This window comes from Lissotriton helveticus, chromosome 11 (assembly GCF_964261635.1).
Source record: "Lissotriton helveticus chromosome 11, aLisHel1.1, whole genome shotgun sequence".
NCBI lineage: Eukaryota > Metazoa > Chordata > Amphibia > Caudata > Salamandridae > Lissotriton > Lissotriton helveticus.
This window is the reverse complement of record NC_136072.1, coordinates 323,907,023-323,927,005: the sequence shown is the minus strand read 5'-3', so window position 1 is coordinate 323,927,005 and position 19,983 is coordinate 323,907,023. Positions and strand designations below refer to the sequence as shown.

General features: G+C 46.3%; 1 protein-coding gene across 1 annotated transcript in view; it reads left to right on the top strand.

Moving 5' to 3' along the window:
• Nucleotides 1–19,983, top strand: part of UBXN7 (UBX domain protein 7) — a 701,503-nt gene that overhangs the window by 286,719 nt on the left and 394,801 nt on the right. Inside the window, exon 5 of the mRNA XM_078665644.1 lies at nucleotides 724–836. Coding sequence (XP_078521770.1) covers nucleotides 724–836 — 113 coding nt within the window. The remainder of the gene's footprint in view (nucleotides 1–723; nucleotides 837–19,983) is intronic.

Below are 19,983 nucleotides of genomic sequence, written 5' to 3'. Positions count from 1 at the left end.
TTACTATTTAGGCTCACCAGCAGAGAAGAGGTTTGCTGCTTTTCCTGATTAAAACATAATCATGTTAAAAACATTTAAGAAATCTTTGCATATTTTATAAGTACACATACAAGACAGAAATAAGAAGCTTTTGCTACAATTTCAAAACATAATACGTACAAGTATGGGAGAGAACAGTAGAAATAAAATAGTTCATATCATTGTGGAGCCACCAGTAACTTCAGGATTGTCTGTCACAGTAGAAATATTATTCATAAACTTTTTCCCTTAACTGTGATATGAACTATTTTATGTCTACTGTTCTCTCCCGTTAAATGTTTTTAACATGATTGTTTTCATTTAGCTGTTTTAATTGTATGAAATAAAAATATTTCTTTACTATATATATTTTTTATATTTGGGACATTGATGTTCTGATGATACGGGCTGTATAAATTGTATGATTGTTATCGTATGGTTTGAGACCAAAAGAGAATACTTGTTGTTTGACTTTTGTCAATTTCGTGCTCTACCTCTTTTGGTTTAAAGAGCCCCTCTCATTTTCTGAGACCTTCTCATGTTTTCTCCTTGTAGAGTTTGTATATATTTTTTTAATGTGTTTTAAATGCTTATAGGCTAACTGTCTTCTGTGTGACTAGTCAAGTTGCAAGTCTTCAGACTTTTCTCGCCTTTTAGTTCCATTGAATCTCATTTTTTTCCCTTTGACCTGCTGGGATGGTGCAGTACGCCAGGAGCAGGAGCTGCGGAATGGTGGGTCAGTGGACAAGAAGCTTACCACTTTGGCAGACCTCTTTAGACCTCCTATCGATTTGATGCACAAAGGAAGCTTTGACACGGTGAGTAAGAATTAGCAGTGAAACAGGTCAGTGGGTATGTTAAGTTAAAGAATAATTCCAGACTCCTTGCTACTTGAATTCCGTAGGCCATCTGAAAGTGCATGGCTGATTTGGACACAATAGGCTGTCTATGACGGGTCCTTCCATCATAGTTTTCGTTTCCACCCTAAAGTTGTGCATCATAGAATGTTTCTTGAAAGTTGTAAATATTGAAATTTCCCTGTCTGTGCGACGGATCTCAGAGTACTTTTTTACCACATAGTACTCAATGGTAGTAATCACTGTGTAGATATGATTCAGCCACACTTTCCATTGATAAGGTATGAGGAAATGGGGGGTATATTATATTGTGTGGTTGTGTGTCCTCACCGTGTAATGCACTTACCAGCCCGTTTAAGTCCAGTAAGTTTTGTCTGTAAAACTCTCGGTTCAATCCTGGATAGTTGTGGCACTGATCAGCAAGGCTTAAACAGAGGAACACGGGTTAAGCTTTCAAACAGCAACAAAACAATTGAAGAAGATTTAGACACAACACTCAAGAAATCCGAACCCAATTATAAAAATAGCAGTTCCAGGTACTTTATCCATGTTGCAATGGATTCCTGTGGAGTGATCCTGATGCAGGGGATGAAGGATGCAGAGGAAGCGTTTTATGCAGTGCAGTCAACGGGGGTCTCCCTGTTAGGGATGCCATGGTCCACGAAGGGCTGATGTCCCGTGAAGAACTCTTCAGTCTAGCTATAGTCCTGTTGCCACTGGATTACCAGTCGCCCGTTGTTGCGATCGCAGAATAATCTTTCCTGGCTTGATAACTTGCCTTCTGAGGGTCCCAGCAACTCTCCAACAACACTCTGGGAATCCGTGAACTCTGGTGCAACTGTCTTGGTACTCTGTGCTGCACAGCGGTGGTGGTAGTAGCTTGAAGACTTTGGGCTGCCAAGGGGCTCATGTCACTTCTGGTGCAGAATGGAGTTGATCCTGAGTCACATTATGCAACTTGTCAATGCACATGATGTAGTTTGGCACCCAGCGATTTCATAAGGTGAGAAATCTGCAGTATCCATCAGAAACTGTTATTGGAGGTAAGTAGCGTGTTCTCTATGGCAACATATTTGTTTGGCACACTAAAGCTCTTTACAGGAAAAATATAATCTCTCTGCCTTTTTCTACACATTCTGAGCATCAGAAATAAACTTCAAAGATTCTGTATGTTTGTGTGTTCATTTCATATTAAAGAGGAAGATGCTAAACATGTAAGGGGTTTTCAGGAATGACAATGGTGGGACTGTGCATTGTAAGGAATAACATACTTTCTCTTATACATTTTAAGGATATTGTAAGTCACCTCAGAGTTCCTTGTCCTTCTAAAAGCTTTGGCCTCGTTCATCTATATGGTCATGGAACTCCTCAAGTAACTTGCAATACCCTTATAATGTTTGGCAAGGGTCACATTTTCCCCATATAGTTTCCCATACATTTCCCACAAGTGTTGGCATGGCCAATCACTTCATTTAAAGTTCAAGAATGGGCTCTGCTCCGTATAGCGATCCGCTGCATCCACATTCAACTGACTGTGGATGTAGCAGATCGCTATACGGAGGATAGCCGGTTATGAACTTAGAATGAAGTGATCGGCCACTCAGACACTTGAAACAGTTTGTCCTATTGGACCACTGGAGGAGTGAAAGCACCTGTGAACTTCACATTCCTGAGACTTTTCTGTGTCAAATTCAGCTATTCAATAGCTATTATCTTGACCTCGAACACAATTTTTTCTGTCAGCGCCAGTTTCCTTGACCACGATTTTAATGGACTAGACTACATCAACCATTCTAAGCCACCAATTTAGTCTCTTAAGGTCATTCAACTGAAGATGGTCTAACAGATGCCTTCACTACGTAGACCGAAACGTCAACAATTGCACCTATTTGTTTTGTGAATTTTTTCACTAAAGGCTGTGTTTTCTGTATTATCAGTCAATTTCCTTTTGTACATATTGTTTGGAAGAGGTGACCACATTAGTGACAATGAGAAGACTATAGTAACGTATAACTTTTAAATCTTAGTCACTGTGTTGATTTATGTGCATACATGTAGCTTTCTTTGTACCCTTAAATATTGTTTCAACATAAATTTGTGTTTCAAGAAGCATATACCTGTTTGAAATATTTTTTTGCAGATTTGTTCCTGTTTATTCATGTTTAATTCAGTTTTTGAAATAAGTTAATGTGAGCTACTGTGTAGAGCTTATCACTGATGCTTGCTTAAAAACATGAGAATAAGTAGAGAAAAGAATCCCTTATAGGCACATTCACCCGCTGATACACTAATTACCCAAGCCTCTAAGGGTCTATTGGGTTCCCCACCCTTCCTTTCGCGACTTAAAATAGTGGCAGTTATAGCAGTGTACAAGATAAGGCGCACACAGCTTTCAACAGCAGACGTCACCAGGCCTAACCAGTTGTGTTTCAAAATGAGAGATGATCTGATAGAGACATCTGTCTGCAGATTCCTTACCTTTGAACTTTCAGTGTGTCAGGCTGGATCCGGAAGATTTTTCTTAGCAGTACCCCTGCGTGCCAATAACTGGCATCGGTCGACTTTGAGTGGCGTCGTCGGCGTGTTGTTCGTCGTGGTATCGTCCGTGTCATCAATATAACTGCGACACCGGCGAGCTGACCTTAATTCTTTTCTTTCCAGGCAGATCCATCGAAGAGAGCAACCTTTTGTCATTTTTTTGACAGATTTATTTTTGACTTTGAGGGAGCAGTCCCTAAAGCTTATCGCTGCCTCGTGTCTGGCACCACAGAGGTCGCCTCGTCGATCCCGGTCTCGGTCGAGAGGAATGTCTGAACACTGCTACGGTGAATCGAAGTCCTCTTCGTCGAAGTCAGGTAAAAGGCACCACAAAAAACGCACTTCGCCTGTCACGCGACCAGGCAGAGGACTCTAGGCGTTTGAGACCCTGTTCCACGGAACGGGTGCCCGTGTCTACTCTGCGTTTCTCTACCTTCTTGGATCCGGTAGCGACCTCTGCCCAGTTTAAGGGGTTTTGACACCATGTGCGCCATATTTCGACGGCCTAACCCTGCCAGCACTCCTTAAGCCCTCTCAGACTCAGATGATGGAGGAGTGACCGTGGGTTCCGCGCCTTCAGCTTTGGCACAATGGCTTCCAACTGGACCCGTTCCTGGGTCCGGACTGGCACCAGTTACACCCACAGTGGCCTTCCCCAGCGCCGCGTCCACCGCCAAGGTCTTTGGCGTCACTGGCGCCTCCCCAATCCTCATTCCCGACGACACTGAGCCGGTCAGGCATCTTCCGCTGCAGACGGAGCAGTATGGATCCATGCTGTTAAACCTGACCTATTCTGAAGTGTTAGTAATGGATGAAGAGGATTGGGAGGGGGTGTTGGATCCCTTAGAAATCCTGCAACCAAGACATGGACTGGTATGAGGAACTGGGTGATTCCAGTTGTCTGGACACCACCCCAGATTCTTGCATCTGTCTCTACCTAACCTGGCCACGGTGGAGGTTTCATCATTTGCTATGGTGCTGCGGAGGTCTAGGACCTGCAGTTTCCTACTGTGGCAGTCAAGACTAATGTCTTGACAGAGGTCCTGCAGCCTGGTGTCTCCAACTTAGAACCCTTGCTGCCTTTCAGTGAGGCCTTAACGGACGTACTTCTGGGCACCTGGTCCAAGCCCAGCACAGGGGCTCTCTTGGCCAAGGGAGCTATAGAGAGGGTTCCCGGGACCGAAATATGTGTGGTTGTAATTCCTACTATTGTCTGGTCCCAAAGAAGGACGAAGACCTTCATCCTATCCTCAACTAGTTCCTTGTAAAGAAGTTCATGATGCTCATCCTAGCTCAGATCCTGTCTGACCTTCATCCGGGAGACTGGATGGTAGCGCTGGTTTGCAGGATGTCCTGCCTGCCCATTGTCGCTACCTGCGGTTTATGGTGGACCACAAGCACGTTTAGTTTGCGGTGCTTCCCTTCATTGTCACAAAGGTGATGGCGGTGGTCGCAGCACATCTACGGAGATCAGAAGTTTGTCTTCCCCTATCTCGACGACTGGTTGTTGACGGTGGGCTCGTCCCAAGCAGTCGCCTCCCACCTCCAGACTACTGCAAACCTCCTGCATTCGCGGGGGTTCACTATCAACATGCTGAAATCACACCTGACTCCCTCTCAGATGCTTCCTTTTATTGGGGCAGTTCTGGACACAGTGCAGTTTCGGGCCTATCCTCCCGAACACCAAGTCTAGGATATTCCAGTTATGATGCAGATGTTTCAGCCTCTATCTTGGATTTCGGTGAGAATGACTCTGAGGCTGTTGGGCCTCGTGGCCTCCAGCATCCTGCTGATGGGCCAATACGGTGAGGCATGCTGGCTCCGCTGTGGGACCTAAAGTTCCAATGGGCTCAACATCGAGGAAATCTTACCAACCTGGTTCAGATCTCAGAAGTTACTGCGAAAGACCTGCAGTGATTCTTAAACCGCGATTTGGTCAGAAGCAGACCCCTCTCCCTTCCCATCCCATATCGCACAGTAGTAATGGATGCTTCTCTTCTGGGATAGGGCAGCCATCTGGGGGAGGTGGAAATCAGAGGATTCTGGTCTCCGGTGGATGCCAGGCTCCATATCAACCTGTTGGAGCTTCGGGTGATACGATTGCCACTGAAAGCCTTTTTACCATCCATCAAGGGAAGGCTAGTTCAGGTGTTCACAGACAACACTACCGCCATGTGGTACTGCAACAAACAAGGCATAGTGGGGTTGTGGACTGTTTGTCAAGAGGCCCTGCGCCTCGGGACTTTGGATGGAAAAACATGGCATTTCCCCTGGTGGTTCAACATCTGGCCAGTTCTCTGAATGCCAGGGCAGACAAACTCAGCCTAAGGTTCCTTGCAGATCATGAGTGGCATCTCCATCCGGATGTGGCGTAAGGGCTCTTCCAATGGTGGGGAGAGCCTTGGTTAGATCTGTTCTCCTCTGAAGAGAATGTGCAATATCAGCACTTTTGGGTGTTGAAGTTTTCAAGGCAGCTCTTGCATGGCAGCACTTTGTTGCGAGTGGAGCTTAGGCCTTCTGTAAGCTTTTCTGTCCATACTACTCCTGCCCAGAGTGCTCAAGAATATCAGGAGCGACCGGGAACAAGTTATTCTTGTCTCTGGATTGGGTACAGTTAGCTTGTTATCCCGAGCTTCTGGATATGAGCATCGATCCTCTGATCAGGCTGCCTCTTCGGGAGGATCTTCTGTTGCAGCAGCAGGAGAGGGTACTCCACCTGAACCTGTCCATTCTTCACCTGCTTGTGTGGAGATTGAGCGGCGACAGTTGACAGCTTTTGACCTTACTCCTGATGTCTGCGAGGTTATTCTGGCAGCCAGGCGTCCCTCCATGAAATATGTATAATCCTGCCGATGGAATAGATTTTGAATCTATTGTACGAATGGTCTATTGACCCCTTATCTGCCTCCCTGGCAGATATCCTCCTGTTTCATTTCCCTAACCCAGCAGGGCTCTGCTTTGGGCACTGTGAAGGGCTACCTTTCGGCCCTCTCGGTTTTTCATCGGCTGCCAGATCTACCTTCACTTTTAAGTCCCCTCTAGTGCAGATATTTTTGAAGGGGTTAACCAACTTGTTTCCCCCTTCTCCCTTTCATATGCCACAATGGGACCTTAATTTGGTCCTTACTTTCTTGATGTACGCACCGTTTGAGCCGCTGTATAACTGGATGAGTGCACCGTTTGAGCCGATGTACAACTGGATGTGTGCACCGTTTGAGCCGATGTACAACTGTACTCTACGGTTGCTCACTATCAAAACAGTTTTTTTGGTGGCAGTTAACTCTGCCAGGAGGGTGAGCGAACTACAGGCACTGTCATCACAGCCTGCTTGCCTGACATTTTCTCCGGACATAGTGGTACTGAGATCTAGGGCATCCTTTTTGCCCAAGGTTGTAACTCCTTTCATCTCGGACAGTCTGTTACTCTGCCCACTTTCTATGCACCTTTGCATCCTTCCAAGAGGAGGAGCGTCTCCAACTTCTGGACCTCAAGGGAGCGTTATCGTTCTGCCTTGATAGCCCAGAAGAGTTCCAGCCCAGAAGAGTTCCAGCCCAGAAGAGTTCCATGTGGATCACCAACTCTTTATAGGATGCGTGGGAGGAAATAAGGGTTGTGCTGTCGAAAAGAGGACCATGCTGGATTAGCCTCTACATCAAAATATGTTATGCCTTGGCAAAGAAGCAGCCTCCCGAAGGCTTGGGGCCCTTTCTACCAGGGCGAAGTAGCCACCACAGCCCTTCAGCGTGGTGTTTCTATTTTTGACATCTGCCAAGCGGCCACTTGGGCATCTCTGCACACGTTTGCCAGACACTGTTGCTTGGATTCTCAGGTGTGCAGAGAGGGCCTGTCCGACTGCTCTGTCTTACAGGATTCCCTGGTTTAAAGCTTTTCTGCAGTCCCACTTCCGGGGAAGGTATTGCTTGGGTATATGTTCAAAGGTAAGGAATCTGCAGCTAGATGTCTGTCAGATGGACAAGTTACTTTTGGTAACGCCTTATTTGGTAGAGACATGATCTAGTCGCATATTCCTTACCGACCCACCCATCCTCTCGCACTGCAAAATTATCTTTTAGTATTAGGGCTGTTCCCCTTCAGGGCCCTAGTCTCTTTAACACTTTATGGTCAATCACTTCATGGCTCCATGCTTCTGGCCTGGAAAGTCGTAAAAAGTACTGTCGTCCGCACCCAGAGTGGCAGTTATATTGACGACGCTGACGTCACGATGAACACAATGCCAACAATGAAACGCGGAGTTGACCGACACAACCTACCGGCACTCTGGGGTACTGCTAAGAAAAATCTTCCGGCTCCAGCCTGACGCCTGGAAGTTCAAAGGTAACGAATTTGCGACTAGATCATGTCTCTACCAGAGGAGCTGTTACCAAAGGTAAGTAACTTGTCCATCAGGGCCAAAGAAATTTGTGAATACAATACATTTGCAATTTTTTTTCAGTCTTCAGGCTGTTATTATGCATCTCTCCTAACTTTGTTGGTGTCCCATATTAGTTTGACCTAAGCTAGGGAAGGACATGGCTCTAACAAAAAAAATATATTGGTATGAATCACTTGGAGACAATGTACATAAGTGAGCGAATATATACAAAGATCGGTAGTGGTGTTTCCAAAAAATTGAATAAACCGCACTTACACTGCTATTGGTAAAATAGGAACAGTACTGGACAGTCAATAGAATCTCTCCGAATATCAGAGACTGAGTGCTACATGGACCAATATCCCCCACTACCAGGAAGGAACAAAACTTGTTAAGCCAAAGGATTAGCGAGTATATATATATATAGGCAAAAAAAGGTCAGGAGAGCACAATCCTGTGATATAACTATGTACAAGACTGATACAGTATACAGTCAGGACAACATACAACTGCAAATGAGGTCATCAACTTCTCATATGTTATAGGACAGAGGGATGAATAAAGTTCATATTTCGGATCATCTTTTTCTTTATTGATTCTTAAAGTGATTTCCAGATTCATAAAACAACAGCCGACACGTGTTTCGTCCGTACTGTTAATAAGTACGAGGACTTTTTTTTGGTTGGTTCCCGGGGCCAGAAGCAGTTTTGCTCTTTAGGCACATCTTGAAGAGATCCATTTTGGTCTTTTCATTTTTACTGATGATTAAAAGTCTGATGTGGCTTGTGTTGATGATCTAAGATTGTTATGACTTCTGCGCGGTAGGGTGGTGCTCATTTTGTTAATGATGATGATGCAGAGGTTGTCAATTTAAGGAGAACCTGCTGAACAACTATTTTAGGTTAACCAGAATGGAAGTGATTTGTAGTTATTACTTTTGTCCTTTGAGTTAGGTAGTCCTGTTCAGTGTGTGCCATTCGTAGGCATTCTAAGATTTCTTGGCAGTATAGTTTTAGCGGGATGTCCCTATCAATGAGGAATTAGTTATTTTGTGCTTGCAGTGTTGTACGTTTGTTTGTCGAACATCATGTTGGAAAACCATTTCATGTTCTGGGCTTGGTGTGCTATTGCGTAGTGATGTGATTTAAATGTTTGTTCGATTCACTTAAAAATAGGTATGAATTGGCTTTGCTTTGATGTGGGTGCAGCAATGTTTGAGTCTTTATTTCTACTTGATTATTTCTTTGTTTTTCTTGCTATGTATTATTTGTGCCGTGGTGAATCTTAATTTTATAGTGGGTTAGGCGGGCTCTGGTTACCCTGATGTGCAAGTTGGAGATGATATACTAGATCCTTGAGGTACAAGTTGCTTCTAGCCATTGAGGACAAGCAAACACGATCTGTACTAGTCATTGTTTTTGAATGGAACTGTAAAGAGAACCAATGTGGTTAGATCTTGTTTAATCCCATACCTGCCAGCAGGTTGCTCATAAGGTTTAATAATAAATGGACATAATGTTGTCTGTGGTGTGTGTGTTATCTCCAAATTGGATGGTTGCTGCCTCAGGGTTGCATTTAGGTATTTAACTGAATTGAATATTGTCTAGCAGATGGTTGCTGCTGATGCTGATTTGTTATTGTTGTTACATGATGTGTTTTGTATAATGTTTCGAAAGAATGCTTAAGTGACTTGATGACGTGAGGTAGTCTGTGTCAGTGGTTGCTTTCTTCAGCAGTATAATGATCAATTGCGTTGCAGAACAAACCTTGGTCGTGGAAGTTCCGGACTATTTTTTTTTTTAAGGAAGTGATGCAAGGGCTTCTTCCGGAAAGAATTTCATTATGATAATAGGAGAGTATCATGTTTGTGTGTGTTGGCCTTGAAGGATGTTAAATTATCTATTTAAAAGTCTTTGAAGGAGCATTTCTTTTGCATATGCTGCTTTGGAATGGCCTTGTGGATTTTATATAGAGGTTGCAGCACTTGCGATGATAAACTAGTCATGTGTTTTCGCCCGCATCCCGTCCTGTGTTCTGTGCATTCAGGAGGCGAGGTAGCGAGGCAGCGAGGCTTCGGCAGGTAAACTGAGGAAGCAAGGAGGCTGCAGGCGCGGTCCCGGCCTCAGCCCTCCCTCGCCGAGCAGCAGCGGCGGTGGTGAAGAGGCAGCGGGAGGTCTACCCTTGATTCCGTGTGCCGCAAGCCTTCCACCGTGAGTCTCGAGCCTCCCACCAAGAGCCGCGGTAGAAGTAACGAACCGCAGTGGGAGCAGCTGGAGCAGTGTTCTGTAGTTGTGTGCTGCAGTCGTGCTGCGGGAAGCCCGAGTTGCGTAACCCGCGAATTGCAGCGGGACCACAGCAGGAGGCGCATGGAGGAGCATGGAGGCGCATAGATGCTGTAGCGGAGCTGCGTGGAGTCACAGAAGATTTCAGGGGGGAGTGACTGCAGTGGTCCCGGTGTGGATCCTGGGCCCCCATCCAGTCCCTCATTACACCCGACAGCACCATCTGCGCTGCCCCGGGCCACGGTGAAGGAGACGCTTTTCTCCTAAGAGTGATCAGAGCCCCGATCTACCGCGCCCCACGGGAGCTGCGGGAGTTGCTCGGGGCTACGGAGGTCGCGGTCGTTTTCAATTCCGCGGCTCAGCGTCTTCAGCATTTGGGGGCCCATCGGGAGCCGCAGAGGGGCCGCAGGTGGCGAGCGGCACGTCAAAAGAGCGGCGAGTGCCCTCCGGGTTCGCCCTCGGGCTCGTGAGCTCAGGTGCAGAGGCAGCGGAGGATTGGAGAGCAAGAGAGCAGGAGAGTGAGCGCCGGAATAACAGAGATCAGTGAGGTGAGGAGGCGCGCCACGGCCCGAGAGTGGTCACTGTGCAGGACAAGATTCAGAGGAGCGGGAGTAAGAGGGGAGCAGGAGGGGTCGTAGAAGTCGAGTTGCTGCCCCCCTTGATTGCCTGCCAACTGTTCACACGCCCACGCTCTACCACGCCCGTGCACTGCGGTGGCAGAGAGAAGGCACAGAGGAGGCCGTGGTTGAGGAGAGGCGGAGAATTCCTATCACTAGCAGCCCAGCAAAGGAAACATGTTTTGGGGGCTTCGGCGGTAGCCGAGACAGCGGAAAGTGGTGGCTCGGAGGCGGTGCAAAAAAAGTACAGAGGACGACGAGGCTGAGCTGGAACCCGAGGCTTTCCCAGCTTTCTCAGTGCACATAAAAGGAGATTTCTAACTAATTCTAATTAATTCAGACCAACTTAGATCAACTTAGTACTGTGAAAAAATAAATAAATAGTGAGTAGTAACTTCAATTCAAGAAACTCACTAAGGAAATGAGATCGGGGAAAATCCGTCAAGTTGTAACAGGCAAAAAATCAAATAAAACAAAAACTAAACTACAAAAATCCACAGAGGAGGGCTCATCCTTTAATCAAACAGGAAAGGCAATAGGCCCAAGAGAGAGGTTGGTCTCATCTCCAACTCCGACAATAACAACGCCGAGCCCGAGAAATAAAACAGGGATCCTTAAATTCTTCTGTTTAAAGGACCCAATGTCGGCAATTTACGCTCCAACAGTTGAGGCCTCAAAGTTGCCAAACGTAATTCTCCCTGATCAATTAAGCGTTTTCCCCCTACAGGTACTAGCAAATTCCAACGAAATACCACGAGGGGAATTGTTCCTACAAAAATACATTGCAAATTTAGCTGCAGGCAAGCTGGTAACCATAACTGCACAGGTGCATCAGTCAAAGCCCACAACAATTGCTACATCAACCACAAAAAAAAATCCACTGTGAATGCAATAATCTCCAATACAATAAAGGCAACGGAAATAACCAAAAGTATAGAATTGGAGGGCGGCACTGAGAAACCTATGGAGGAAAAGATAGAGCTAAAAAACTCAAACAGAAGTGTTGCAGCTAGAAACGCAGTTCTGAAGGGATACGTAAACGCAAAGGGTCCGAAGGATGAAAAATTAAAGTTAAATAAATCTGCAGTACGGGCAGGCCCCACTGAAGAAGCCAGTGCAAACATAAAGGGTCCCAAGGATGAAAAACCAAATAAATCCGAAGTACAGAAAGGTCTCACGGAAGAGGCCCGCTCCAAATCATTTTCCTTACTAAATGATTCCAACTTAGTGGAAATCCTGGAAATACTGGAAACCAATTCTCAGGAAAAAGAAACCCAAGGAAATGTCCTACAATCAGAAACAAGCAGGGGAATACCACAGAGCAGATCTAGATGGGCAGCATCCACCCCTCTAAGCCCACCATTCAATTATGATCAGCAAAGGCTTGTATCGGTGGAGGACAGTGGTAGTCCCACAAGAGTTAAGCAAATAAACCTATCGCCCCCAATAACCATTTCATCCGTTAGCAGGATAGATCTTGGGATTCTGTGAAGTTCCATGAAGATATTCCAAACACACAATGGACTCAAACCCTGATACGTACTCTGGACTAAGCAATAAGGGTTTTGAAGTACCAATCAGACAAAATAGAAGTTCAAATAGATCTTATAAATTTAATTGCCGGTCACATCTCGGGCATAAACATCAAAATGGATTCAATACCATCCCTACTTACATGCAGGGGAAATATGGATCAGCAAATAAATAACAATAAACAACCGCCCAACTGTGGCTGTGGCTCAATAATTGAGAAACTGGTAACCCTCCCAGAATTCCTAAAGGACATCTTGGGGGTAGTAAAACAATTTTGTAACAACAAGCGGAACAAAGGAACCCAAAACATTTTCGAACCAGAGGAAACCACAAAAGGCATCAAATTAATAAGAGGCAAGTTGAAATGCCAAGGGCGAACCAGAGGAAATGGAGTTTCTTGATCAACTAGATACAACAGGCCACCAAATAGACGCATTACAGAGCACCCTCAAGTCCCCTGCGGTTGCCAAAGCAACAAAACGGCAAAGAAAGCGTGCAAGGAAGGCCCAGCTCAAATATAACAAACAGCCAAGCCCAGATTCAGAGAAAATCTTTCCGATATTTGCAATTAAAACACCACAAGGGGAAAAGAACAAACCTTCGAATGTGCCCATGTGTGGGGCCACACAACCTACTGAAGACCAAACCAAAGTCTCTGTGAATTTCACGCTAAGACAAGAAAGCAAGATCTCTATTGCCCTGCCCATACATAAAAAGATGGACCAAGTCCTTCATATGGGCGCAGGATCTCCATCAGAGAAAGAAGTAGGACAGACAGGACACAAGGCAACTAGAAAGAAACCAAGTAATTGAGAAAGGAGTAGGGCAAGAAAAAACACCTCAAATACTAGATAAAAGTGAACTTCGGAGCAACAAAAGTCCAGAAACAGAAATAGGAGACAAACCTCATAATCAAAACGGGGAGAGAAAAAAAAAGCTAGAACCGGAAAACCTGGACGTCTCATCAGGCGAGTCGTTGCAGGAAATAACAACCACCAAAGTTCAAAACACTAATAAACCAATAGAGGTCACAATAACTGGAAAGGATCGAAGTTGCAAGCTCTGTTATACAGAACCTAGAACCAGAGTCAACAGCGACATGATCAATAAAAAACTTGAGAACAGTGGCGACAAAATTGGAGGTGGTAAATGTAGAACCAACAGAGCGAGAGTCACGATTCAAAAACGAAATTCCTGTAACAAGAATTTCCGAACCAGGAAAAGATGAAATTCTACAATCCTTTAGCAGTGACCAAAACTATTCCGAGGGGTTCGATGTGACATTGACATTCGTACCCGAATATGCGACCAAAGGTAGGCAAGACATCCTAAATCGAGGGAACTTGTTGAGGCTATTCAAAGAAATCCCAGAACTAAAATGAATTCCCTCACAAGACTTAATTGCCGTAGAATTCAAACAAACTTCAAGGTCAGACATTGAAGAAACCCTGACAACTTGGTCCTCAAAGGAATTGGTTGACAAAATATACTCAATGAGTGCAAGGTTTGGAACTTGGGGAATTATGCTGAGGGTCCACAAGCACCCAAGGTACCCACATCCCCTCCTAAAAAATACAAGAGAGGGAGCAACGCCAGGGAAAAGCCAGAAAACATGCGTACGTGGCGCACGTTCTAACACTCCCGCTATGTCCCTTAACGAAAACAGGGCTAACGTAACGGCAAGTCCTGTACACACGGAGGGCAGATCACTGGATAACAGGGACTGGTCCTGGAGGCCCAAATTGCTAAACAATAAGTATACCTAATGAAGAACCGAAAACATCAACGGGAGAAAGGACGTTGGTCCTTAATAGGGAGGAGATTCAACCAACCAGCATTGCGATCTGCTCATGGAACGTCCACAGATTTAAAGACCTGGGGCAGGACCACGAAACCCTATCCTTCTTCATACAACAAGATATTATCCTGCTTCAGGAAACCTGGAAATTGATCCCAACTTCAATTCCAGGATTTATAGGACACCACATCCTAGCAGAACGATTTTCAATCTTCGGGCATTCCAGAGGGGGTCTATCAATCTGTTGCACAAAAACGTGACTGGTCAACCGAAGAATTGGATACAGGGACTAACTGGGTCCAAGTGATTAAACTAAGTGGCAAACACACACCTGATAAATCAAAGTGGCAACTTTTAGTAGTCAACGTATACATTCATACTGAGAAAAAGAAGCAGAAAGTAAAACATACCACTCTAATGAAACTAATAAAATCAATGCAGAGAAGTCACCAGCATTGCCAAATGGTTATCTCAGGTGACTTCAACCGTAATCTTCTAGCCAAAACTCAAAACGAAAGTAAAAGGCAAGATATTCGCGGGGCCCTAATATTAGTGAATGAACTGGAAATACTTGGTCTGACAATCTTGAACGGCAACACCCTTGGAGACATACCAGCGGCAGCTACATACTTACGCGGAAAAGTATGTTCGATAATAGACTTTACTATTATCAGTCACAAGTTGCTCCCACATACCGACACATTCAAAATTATCCCACAAGTTGAAAGCGATCATCTACCCCAAATCTTGAGGATTAATGCAGGCACAAAAAATTAACTCAATTATGCAACACGCAGAAAAGTTCAATTTACGAAAATTAAAATGGCGGGGGTGGACTAAAAAAGCATTCAGGAGACCGCTAGGGAATTTTTGGGCAAATTGGGCCCGCAATTAGAAGAAGAGCATTTAAAATCTTGGGAACAGCTGGCCCTGTTTCTAGTTCAGAGATTCCCTGTCACTCCTGGTAGTATATTAAGGACAGAGACCAAAAGAGAACCATGGTTTAATAACGAGTTAAGAGAACAAAAAAGAAGGATCACAAGAGAGGTGCGACTATTATCACGGGCGGCAAAACTGGGCAGAAAAATTGAGAAACGCAAGTAGAATGAACTAAGGAGCAACTACAGGAGAAAGCTGAGGAGCGTGAAAATAGCGTACAAGGATACCATCTGGACGAAATTATTGAGCGCAAGTAAAATGCCCAACGGCAGTGAGTTTTGGGGCATAATAAATAAATTGTCTATGGGCCCAAGACTGCAACAAGAAGCAGGAATCGGAGAAGAAACGTGGATTTAACATGTGCGAAACCTGTACAGTAACACAGTAGCTGGGCCCGTAGAAGGGTCCTGTGGGCCGCTTCTCGAGCAAGAAAATACACAATCAACACCCTATCAGGAAAGTGTGAAAGGCAGAGCTTCAGGATTGGAGACCGACAGTAATAAACTAAATAACTTGACCAACATAAAACAATTAAGAGGCATAATATTAAAACTTAAGACCGAGGGAGCGGCAGGTCCAAATGGGTTTCCCAATGCAATTTAAAAAAATGACCCAGATTTCTGGTCTGCCCAGCTCACACCCCTGTTTAACGAGATCTACACACAGTCCAACGTTCCAGTCTCTTGGAAAGGGAATATAATCCATCCTATTTTTAAACAGGGAGATCACCGTAAGCCGGGAAATTACAGACTGATCTCCCTGATAGATGTAGAGGCCAAGCTTTACGCTTCTTGTCTGCAAGTCCAGCTCCAACACTGGATGGATGAAAAGAACATAATTCCCAAATTCCAAACAGGCTTCAGGCAAGGGATGGGCACCATAACTAACTTGGCCATTTTAGCACTCTTAGCTGAAAAAGCGATAAAAAAGAAAACTCTGCTGTTCACATGTTTTGTGGATATAAAATCCACCTTCGACCGAGTGTGTCGGGCCGTCTTTGGAAGAAACTCAGCAAATGGGGATTGCCTAGTACAATGCTCAACGCTATAACCGCCCTATATAGTAATACTTGGGCAAGAGTAAAGTTGGGCGACGGGTGCAGTACAACCTCAAGCATCCACACGCAGCAAGGTTTGAAACAAGGCTGCGTTTTAGCGCCAAGCCTATTTAATTTATTTATTTCCGATATTACAACGCATATGGAAAAAGTTGATTGCCACCCGCCCAACATGGCCAACAAGTCAGTTTCTGTTTTACAGTATGCTGATGACATTGTATTGCTGAGCCAAACCCCCATTGGTTTACAAAGATCAATAAACAACCTAGTAACCTACCTGGATCAGGAAAAATTGGAACTAAACAAAGAAAAAACAAAAATAGTTTTAGTGGGTTCCAAAAAAATAGAGTTTAAATGGTCGGTGAAAGGGGCAATTGTGGAAGAGCGAGGCTTCTACAAATACCTCGGCGTAACATAGGGCAGGGCACAGCACGTAAGGAACATAAACTGGCCATAAAAGCTAAAGCACAATCGTTAATTTATGCATATAGATTATTACGCAAAAAACTGGACTGCCCGAACTACACTCGCCTGTTAAAAGTTATGGCCGCACAAATTCAGCCCAGCCTGTCATATGGTTTAGTCTCTCGGCGCGGCAAGAAGGCTGACTTATTAAAGACCTCCAGACAAGGATTTACAAGGCTGTCTTTGACTTGCCAAAGTCTGCCTCCCCAGCTCAGGTCCGGCTGGAATTTGGTCTCCAGAATCAGAAATTTCTGGGCATGAACGAATTTGTCAAACTATGCTATAAATTCCGCTTTTTTTAACCCAGATACTATGAATAGTTTTTGCTGGGAAGAAATCGAGAACCAAATGAACCTCGAAATACCGAACTCCTTGGGTAGTTACCTGAGAATGTCATTGGCTGAGTTGGAATTACAAACAGCATGGGATAATGGGGCTGATAGATCAAGCTTCAGTAAAGCGGCTAATGATGCAGCTAAAAAGAAATCTCTGTTGGAAGACAAAAAAACATTTACCAAGCGCCGGCATGGGTGGACTGTCATCAATTCTTATAAATCCTTAAAACCACAAGCATATCTATCTGCTCACTTCAGCTTGCAGTTAAAAAAGAGCTTCATACATTATCGAATGGGCTTGCATGATTCAAAAGACCTGCAGCCATCTTGGAAAAAGTCCTTTCAAACTGTGAACTGTCGATTATGTGGTTTACAAGTAGAATCTTTAATCCACCTATTATGTGTTTGCCCAGCAGTCACAGACCAGAGGAGACAGTACTTAAAATTCATATTTAACGATCTGAACATTAGTTCATGCAGGCAAGCGGTCATATGCTGGTTGGAGGGTACTCCCATTATTCTGGCCTCCCGGGGTGTCAAATACATGACAATGGTTAGAAGACTCCTACGGCAAGCCGATGGGGAGTAAACCAAACAAGTACGACCCGTGCTGCAAGGCCATAGTTGATCCATCAATGTAACTAATGGAAGGAATGTAAAATCCTCAAGAGACCCTGTTTAGTTGTAGGCTCCGAAAAGATGGACTGAAATATCATACTTCTGAAAACTCACGCACTACTAAAAGGAATTGCCTCCTTTCAGGGTTCTCTATTCTTTTAATTAGGCTGTTCTAGTTTTAAATTCTTGCCCCACCATGATGTTACATCGTGCCACATAATTGATAGTGAGTCTTTTGTGTTTTCCATTCAGTAGAGGGGGAGCGACCACTGCATAGTAAATTAAAGGGCTATTCAGGGTTTTAGCAAGGAAAATTATAATCCGGAATTGCAACAAAAGTGTTCTTAACTCTTTGAATCAAAAGATAAGCACTTGCACTTTCGTCAAATAACTAACGGGATTGCGTTAAAGTCTTTTGGTTTTAATTGTGAATGTAATGATACTTTTTAGGTTTTGCCTAGCGAAAGCTGCGCTCTGCGCAGCTTTTTCGCGCAGGCGAAATCCTGTTGAGAACTGTAGGGTGCTTTGGGTCGGCCCTCGTCATTGATTGGCTGGCTCCGTAAACGGAGCCTTGCCATTGGACGAGGGGCCTGTCCGTCAATGCCGGACCAGACACGGGGGCGTTCCTGACATTCTTTGCCTTTTGCCGACGTCACGCGACGCCGGGAACGCCCCCGAGTCTGGTCCGGCATTGCCGGCACTTCTGCGTCTCTCCTGCCCCGTGACTGGCCGGCCGGCCAATCCTAGCGCGGCCGGCCGGAAGTGCCCGCCCCCCGCAGCCCGGGGAAGAAGGAGAGGAAGACGGCAAGCACTATGGCGGCGCCCGCGGGGAGACCGGAGAAGTGCCTCTCCAACCTGCCGCTCTAGCTGATTCACAGCATCCCTCCAGCTCTCAGGCCGTGCAATCAGGCTCTCGACGCTGCCTGCCGCAGGTCACACCGCCCTCCCGACAGCCCAGCCCGCCTCAGATCGGAGTGAAGTGCAAATCAATATGGTAATTACATTCCCATGCTGAACCGCAGCCAGGCTGGTGTGGCGGGAGCTCCGAGCCTCAAGTCTTCGCTTCCAGGCGCTGCATTGCGGTTACACCTTTTCTGATCCATTCTCGGCAGGCAGCGCTTGGGGACATCTCAGAGTCCCCGGTCTCGCTTCAAGGCGCTGCATTGCATACATCCTCTCCTTACATAAGTATCTTTCGTTCCCTTTTTGTAGGGGAGGAGGTGCGAAGCCTCTCGAGGCGCTATGTTCCCGTCCTCCTGCGCTCTGAAAGTTGGTGATCTTCGCCCAGCCGAGCCCGTTTCGAGGCGCTGTATTGCCTTTTCTCCTTGCCCCCTCTTCTCATGGGCGGGTTGCGGCCGCTTCTCGAGGCACTGTGTCCCTGTCATTCTGTGCTCCGAGGGATAGTGATGTAGACACAACTGAGCCGGTTTCAAGGCGCTATGTCCCTGTCCTCCGCCTGTACTCTGAGGGTTGGTGATCTGCGCCCAGCTGAGCCGGCTTCAAGGCGCTGTGGCACCTCCGCCTCTTCTCTCGCCTCTCCCCCGTCCGCTCCACCCTCTCGGGGGTACCTCGGGGGTGGGGGGCGGGTACCCCCGAGGCCCGGAGCCCTCCCAGAGCCCTCCCGGAGCCCGCGGGGCTGGCCCGGCTCCAGGCACACCAGCGCCTCACAATCGCGGCTTGTAGCGAAGTGCCTCTCCAACCTGCCGCTCTAGCTGATTCACAGCATCCCTCCAGCTCTCAGGCCGTGCAATCAGGCTCTCGACGCTGCCTGCCGCAGGTCACACCGCCCTCCCGACAGCCCAGCCCGCCTCAGATCGGAGTGAAGTGCAAATCAATATGGTAATTACATTCCCATGCTGAACCGCAGCCAGGCTGGTGTGTAATAGGCTTCAACACATTGACAAAGCCAACAGCTCTTACATAGGCGGGACCTGGCTTTGCCAATGCTTGCTATATATTTTCAGTTTTATATAGGCTATCTCGACCGAAGGTATTGGAGCGCTTTATATGAGCAGCGGTGACATCACACGCGGTCACATCCTATTTCAGGCACAGGAGATATAGTGGTGTGCCGAGGATCACAGGATGTTGAGACGATGCGAGACTCGAACTTGTTTCTTCAGTGCCACAGTCAGCCGCTCTGGTCCTTAGGCCACGTCCTCGCGGTGTTGCCTTCCCATCCGATATTACTCTTGTGGATTGTGGGGTACGCTTCAAAGCGCTGCACGTACCCCTCCCCCCCCCCCCCCCCCCTCCTCCATGTCGTCCTGTGGATGTGGGCGACTCTGAAGCCCATGGTCCGCTTCAAGGCGCTGCACCAGGGTCTACAGACATGTCCAAGGTCAGAGTCAAGGTGACCCCGTTGAACCCGGCTCCCTGGCCGTCCTCCGCCGAAGCCTTAACCCCAGCCCTCTCCCCCCGCCCCCACCGCGTTGACAGGCCAGAGTCTGTCTTCAAGGCGCTGCATTAAGTGTATACCAACTTTGGCACTTTCTATGCAGAGGGTGGGTGTGGCGGGAGCTCCGAGCCTCAAGTCTTCGCTTCCAGGCGCTGC